Source organism: Salvelinus namaycush, chromosome 25 (assembly GCF_016432855.1).
Source record: "Salvelinus namaycush isolate Seneca chromosome 25, SaNama_1.0, whole genome shotgun sequence".
Taxonomy (NCBI): domain Eukaryota; kingdom Metazoa; phylum Chordata; class Actinopteri; order Salmoniformes; family Salmonidae; genus Salvelinus; species Salvelinus namaycush.
Genome location: NC_052331.1, coordinates 29,810,104 through 29,817,354, shown reverse-complemented (window position 1 = coordinate 29,817,354; position 7,251 = coordinate 29,810,104). Strand labels below are relative to the sequence as shown.

Genomic DNA, 7,251 nt, shown 5'->3' with positions numbered 1-7,251 from the left:
AATGACATAATACAGAACATCATTAGACAAGAACAGCTCAAGGACAGAACTACATACATTTTTAAAAAGGCACACACAGCCTACATATCAATGCATACACACAAACAAGTGTCAATTGCTGCTTTTTTTTTTTTTAGATTTTTTTTTTTTTTGTGAGGCCGTCTGTTGATACATTTTCAGTGTTTGGAACAAAAGAGACTATTCAAGAAAGAACCGTCATTCCTGGTTCAAATCTAAGGTAATGTCTTCTACCCCACCGACGAACATGTAAGTATTATTCAAACCGTCTCTCCGAGGCAATATGTTTCAAGAATGAAAATAGCAGTGGTGGAAAAAGTACCCAATTGTCGTACTTGAGTAGAAGTAAAGACACCTTAAAAGAAAATGAAAGTGAAAGTGAAATTAAGTAAAAGTGAAAGTCACCAAGTAAAATACTACTTGAGTAAAAGTCTAAAAGTATTTGGTTTTAAATATACTTAAGTATCAAAAGTAAATGTAAATCGCTAAAATATACTTAAGTATCAAAAATGTTAAGTAAAAGTATAAATCACTTCAAATTCCTTATATTAAGCAACCTTTACTTTCTTTTTTTTCAGGGGCACACTTCAACAGTCAGACATAATTTACAAACAAAGCATTTGTGTTTAGTGAGTCTTCCAGATCAAAGGCAGTAGGGATGACCAGGGATGTTCTCTTGATAAGGGCGTGATTTAGAATATTTTCTGTCCTGCTAAGCATTCAAAATGTAACGAGTACTTTTGGGTGGTGTCAGGAAAAATGTAAGGAGTAAAATGTACAATATTTTCTTTAGGAATGTAGTGGAGTAAAAGTTCAAGTAAAAAAATATATAAATAGTAAAGTATAGAGACCCAAAAAAACGACTTAAGTAGTACTTGAAAGTATGTGTACTTAAGTACTTTACACCACTGGAGAATAGTGAGTGCTTCAAAGAGCATTCTTAAACACACCCATGTTCACACATGCGCTTTGCTTCACATAAACATCCTCTTTGACCAATAATCTTACAATCAGAATTTTACCAGTTCACTAGATCAAAAAAGTATAGCCCCACATTTACAAGACTCTCTTATCCAGAGTGACTTACAGGAGGAATTAGGGTTAAGTGCCTTGCTCAAGAGCACATTGACAGATTTTACCCTAGTCGGCTCAGGGATTCAAACTAGAAACCTTTCGGGTATTGGCCCAACGCTCTTAACCACTAGGCTACCTGCCGGCAGGTTAACATATGGAAGATGCTGAATCTTACTGAAGGTTGATGCCTACAAAGGGACTGACTGAGGCGACTCCCTGCTCTGTGACCCCAAATTCTTTCTCAGTTCTGTGAACATTATGTTCTAGTTCTTGATTTCAGAGTCTTGTAAAAGGTGGTTTGTAGGAGCTGTGTTGGAGGCCTTATTAGGCTAGTATACTACCCAGCTGTCAGCCTACAGACCACAGGAACACAAGCTGGCTTCCACAGCTAGTCATGACCTTTGTCTCTCTCTGCCTCTGGACTGGACTCACCGTGGGTGACGAGAATGATCTGGTTACAGTCTGATCTGCCCAGAGTTCCTATGAACTAACCATGATCTGCTATACTGTACGGCATCATTTAGTGTGGAACTCAAGCCAGGTACTATGGATAGGGCCAGGAGTTTGTCTTGGCCTTGAGATCTGGTAAATTAAATCTCTGGGCTCTGAGATATAGGCCGGCAGATAGCCTAGCAGTTATCGCGTTGGGCAAGTGACAGAAAGGTTGCAAGTTTTAAGCACTGAGCCATCAAGGTAACAAATCTGTTGATGTGCCCTTGAGCAAGGCACTTAATCCTAATTGTTCCAGGGTAGCAGTTGATAACGGCATACCCTGGCTGTGACACCACTCCGAGGGTGCAATTTTTTAAATTTCCAATTCATGCATGTGTATTAATACATGTGTGAAATGGGACAAATATAAGCGCCCACCAAATTACTATTATTATAGCCTATAACTTGGGCCCAGAGTTTTTCCAAAGTCAGGAAGAACTCCTGGCCCAATTTGAGTATCGTTGCTGTAAAGGGTGGCTGGCATTGGAATGAATTAATGAAAATCAGACCGCAGTTGCTCTTGTTGCTCCAACACTCTTGAATGGACACTTTTAATAAATACTCTATAAAGGAGATGTGCAATGACTTGTTGGGATGAAATATGTGTTATAAAGAGATTAAATAGCTACCGTATGGCATTTGCATATTTTGTAACTTAAAAGAGCAATACTCAACGAGACGCACATGTCAACTTTGTGTGTAACCTAAACGTTTTATGAGGTAAATCTAATTTCAAGAGAATAATTAGATAGTACTTCACAATTTCACTAACGCAACACAAAATGAGGTATGGCAAGTGGAAGAGCTGTTGGTTGGTCCACTGACACTATAAAATAATCTGTGTTTCCATGTCTTACTACTGTTTAGGTTTTCCACGCATTTCACATACTCAGGCTTTCCAACGCTGCTTGTGCTCTCTCTTAATAGGTTACTTCACATATGCAAAGGAGATTACAATAGGACACAGAACATGATTTTACCACATACCATTGAGTTTATTGCAAGTTTATAGCATAACAAACTGACTGGGTGAGGTTCTGTTCAAATCTTTGCTAGGTTTCTTCTCCAATCCTACACATACTGTATTTACAGTTGAAGTCGGAAGTTTACACACACCTTAGCCAAATACATTTAAACTCAGTTTTTCACAATTCCTGACATTTAATCCTAGTAAAAATGACCTGTCTTAGGTCAGTTAGGATCACCACTTTATTTTAAGAATGTGACATGTCAGAATAATTGTTGAGAGAATTATTTATTTCAGCTTTTATTTCTTTCATCACATTCCCAGTGGGTCGGAAGTTTACATACACTCAATTAGTATTTGGCAGCATTGCCTTTAAATTATTTAACTTGGGTCAAACGTTTCGGGTAGCCTTCCACAATAAGTTGGGTGAATTTTGGCCCATTCCTCCTGGCAGAGCTGGTGTAACTGAGTCAGGTTTGTAGGCCTCCTTGCTTGCACACGCTTTTTCAGTTCTGCCCACAAATTTTCTATAGGATTGAGGTCAGGGCTTTGTGATGGCCACTCCAATACCTTGACCTTTGTCCTTAAGCCATTTTGCCACAAAAGTGCAGAGGCACTGAGTTTGAAGGTAGGCCTTGAAATACATCCACAGGTACACCTCCAATTGACTCCAATGATTTCAATTAGCCTAGCAGAAGCTTCTAAAGCCATGCCATCATTTTCTGGAATTTTCCAACCTGTTTAAAGGCACAGACAACTTAGTGTATGTAAACTTCTGACCCAATGGAATTGTGATTCAGTGAATTATAAGTGAAATAATCTATCTGTAAACAATTGTTGGAAAAATTACTTGTGTCATGCACAAAGTAACCGACTTGCCAAAACTATAGTTTTGTTAACAAGACATTTTTGGGGTGGTTGAAAAACAGGTTTTAATGACTCCAACCTAAGTGCATGTCAACTTCCGACTTCAACTGTACATACTGTATTTACATACAGAATGTTTAAAGAATGTGGTTTATTTTCGTTGTCCTGTTTTGTAACTGCACTTTAAATAAAAATCAAATTGAGGTTGAGAATAAAGGTTGAGTGCAAGACACAATGAATTGACCAGACTTGAAGCAATTTATTATGTTAAAAGTTGTCTTTTTATTTGCACAGATATTCTATTCTGGTGAAACTGTATTTCATACCATTCATCATTGAATAAGACTTCATGTTGCATTCAGTTGTTGCTAGATCTGATAATTAATACTCTTCTTTTTACAAAAACAAATCCTCTTTAAAATTCACCTTTGACAGTGTTTCAATTCTTAAAATACCAATAGAAACTTTTTATTTTCACATTATTAATTGTGCTCGGTACAAAATATGCAAGTGAAGAACTCTCAAGTTTGACTTCATAGCAGTTGTACTCCGGGGTACGGGATCTGGGAATTGGGTTTAGGGGGTATTTACAATGGGTAAGACTTGTGTCATGTGATCTGGTGCGGCGCTTCGAGCATTTCCATAAGGAAAGTATCTATGGGCGTATCTCCTATCAGCTTGAAGAAGAAGAGGTGCTCCAGACACTTGAGGCCGATGGAGCGTAGTGCAGGCAAACGCAACAACAGCTTGGCAAATCTGACCAGGAGAAAGTAGATAGGAGGGAGGATTGATTACTCTTGTCTGGGGTGTAATTTTAAAGCCTTATCAAATCCAATTGTATTTGTCACATGCGCCAAATACAACAGGTGTAGTAGACCTTACAGTGAAATGCTTACTTACAAGCCCTTAACCAACAATGCAGTTTTAAGAAAATCCCCCCCAAAAAGTAAGAGAGCAGCAGTAAATAACAATAGCGGGGCTATATACAGGGGGTACCGGTACAGAGTCAATGTGTCAAGGTGCGGGGGCACCGGTATTGAGGTAATTATGCACATGTAGGTAGAGTTATTAAAGTGGCTATGCATAGATAATAACAGAGTCGTAGCAGCATGGGGGGCAATGCAAATAGTCTGGGTAGACATTTGATTAGCTGTTCAGGAGACTTATGGCTTGGGGGTAGAAGCTGTTTAGGAACCTCTTGGACCTAGACTTGGCGCTCCGGTACCTTTTGCCGTGCAGTAGCAGAGAGAACAGTCTATGACTAGAGTGGCTGGAGTCTTTGACAATTTTTATGGCCTTCCTATGACACCGCCTGGTATAGAGGTCCTGGATGGCAGGAAGCTTGGCCCCGGTGAAGTACTGGGCCGTACGCACTACCCTCTGTAGTGCCTTGCGGTAGGAGGCCGAGCAGTTGCCATACCAGGCAGTGATTCAACCCGTCAGGATGCTCTCAATGGTGCAGCTGTAAACTGGATCTGAGGACCCATGCCAAATCCTTTCGATCTTAGTCCTGTGTTGACACTTTGCCTGTTTGATCGTTCGTCTGAGGGCATAGTGGGATTTCTTATAAGCTTCCGGGTTAGAGTCCCGCTCCTTGAAAGCGGCAGCTCTACCCTTTAGCTCAGTGCGAATGTTGCCTTTAATCCATTGCTTCTGGTTGGGGTATGTACTTACAGTCACTGTGGGAACGACGTCCTCGATGCACTTATTGATAAAGCCAGTGACTGTGGTGTACTCCTCAATGCCATCGGAAGAATCCCGGAACATATTCCAGTCTGTGCTAGCAAAACAGTCCTGTAGCTTAGCATCTGCTTCATCTGACCACTTTTTTATAAACCGAGTCACTGGTGCTTCCTGCTTTAATTTTTGGTTGTAAGCAGGAATCAGGAGGATAGAGTTATGGTCAGATTTTGCAAATGGAGGGCGAGGGAGAGCTTTGTATGCGTCTCTGTGTGTGGAGTAAAGGTGTAATGGCATACGCAAACCATGAAGATTAATTACGATTTATCGTCTTTAAATCAGACTTAGCGGAGAAGGAATATGGGAAAATTAGAGCCTATATGGGTAGAGTAAAGTGTGATATTTTAAAGAGCTGCAGTGTCATACAGTAGGAAGAGTCAGACACATGAGACTGTTGAATGACTGGACATTAGTGTATATGAGTGTGTCATTTACCGAGACTAGGGATTGGATTAAATCTGTGTCGTGGGAGATCCATGTTATAGCTCGATTGTTCCCGCGTTTGCAAAGACTGCATTCACGGTAAACGCTGAATTTGTCGGCTCATTCTGAAATGTACTTTACATTTTAGCGTGGGTCTTCTGGGATACTTCCACAATAGGGATTGAATGCAGCCCCAAATTAAGCAGAAAATGTATAAGACTGAAGGAGAGTGTGACTGTGAGAGACTGACCTGCCAGGCTGCTCCGGATATCTGTGTTTAGTGTAGGACTCCAGTGAGGCGTAGACCTTCTCTCTCAGGGCTTCCACCTCTGTAGGATTAGACAGGCCCTTGGCATCTGGAAGCAAAGAACATTCATAGACAGAAACTTACCCTTGTGCACACAGTAAACAGTATGTGAAATATATTATAAGTGTATTTGTAATGTATTTCTAATGTCGAATATATGGTGTTCAGTGAGTTAAAAACGTTAAATGATTAAAAAAAATAAGCTAATTGGACAACAATCTTTAATGCTAAAATTAATGAGGATGACCATCCTCCTCTTCCTCCCTGGACGAGCCGCCTCTTGTATGATGATGGTAGTTACCTGGGTTGAAGAGAACAATGGCTCGGAGGCAGCCCAGCTCAGTCTTGTCCATCTGCATGTCTTTCATCTTAGACACCAGCTCCGTCAGCACCCTGGAGACCACAACACAGCAAGAAAAGACATTGAAAACAAGTCACGGGGAAAAAACATGGTAACACTTTATTTTGCAAGTCCATCTATAGATGCGCAACAAACTATCATTATAGACATTTCTACTACTGTAGAAATACCAGGGCTACATTTCTAGCTGTGTTACATAAGAGAAAGCTATAGTGTAGGCCACAGGAGGCTGCTGAGGGGAGGACAGGTTATAATAATGGCTGGAATGGAGTGAATGGAAAGGTATCAAACACATGGAAACGTGTTTGCTGTGTTTGATACCATTCCATTGATTCTGTTTCAGCCATTACTATGAGCCCGTCCTCCCCAAGGAAGGAGCCACCAGCCACCTGTGGTGAGGGCTATGGGTTACTATGGTATCCATATTACACATGTCAAGGGGTTATACTGTTAAAGTATTTTTCTCTGACCTGTCAAAGATGGAGCCCACCCCGGCACTGTGGGCGCTGCTGCGGTGTACGTGGAGCCCCGTGGCCAATAGGATACCATCCTTCACTGTCACAGAGCGGTGGGAGAACGAGGCAATGAGCAGCTCATTCCAACCTAACAGAGAGAGAGAAAAATATACTGTGGTTAACTGGTGAGTTTAACTTGAATTGTGACTATGTTGTTGAGACTAGAACTACCTACGTGTCCAGAGGGGTAAGGGTGTGCTAAGGAAACCGCTCTGTGCAAAAAATATACTGTATTGTTCTACCACCACTACTCATAGTAAATATTTCTATCAATGCAGTAGATTAATCAATAGGTGTCTGTGGTGTGTGAACAGGCATGGTGATCTGCTGTGCTGTAGCTGGAGCCTACCTGCTCGTAATAAGATGACCTGGTCGTCCAGGGGCAGCTCAGAGAAGTGTGGGATCCTCTTGGCCCACTCCACCAGGGTGAACAGCTGCTTGTCTGCTGCCTGGCAGATGTTGGTGACCGGGTCGTTCTTCTGTCAGA

General features: G+C 41.2%; 1 protein-coding gene across 2 annotated transcripts in view; it reads right to left on the bottom strand.

Annotated features, from left to right (window-relative positions):
• Window positions 1-3,676: 3,676 nt before the first annotated feature.
• Window positions 3,677-7,251, bottom strand: part of LOC120020449 (retinoic acid receptor RXR-gamma-A-like) — a 39,383-nt gene continuing 35,808 nt past the window's right edge. For both annotated transcript variants that reach the window (XM_038964122.1, XM_038964124.1), the window contains 5 exons: window positions 7,114-7,243; window positions 6,720-6,852; window positions 6,190-6,281; window positions 5,832-5,937; window positions 3,677-4,174 (listed from right to left, as the gene is read on the bottom strand). In XM_038964122.1, the coding sequence (XP_038820050.1) occupies window positions 4,027-4,174; window positions 5,832-5,937; window positions 6,190-6,281; window positions 6,720-6,852; window positions 7,114-7,243 (609 nt within the window). In that variant the 3' untranslated portion in view covers window positions 3,677-4,026. The remainder of the gene's footprint in view (window positions 4,175-5,831; window positions 5,938-6,189; window positions 6,282-6,719; window positions 6,853-7,113; window positions 7,244-7,251) is intronic.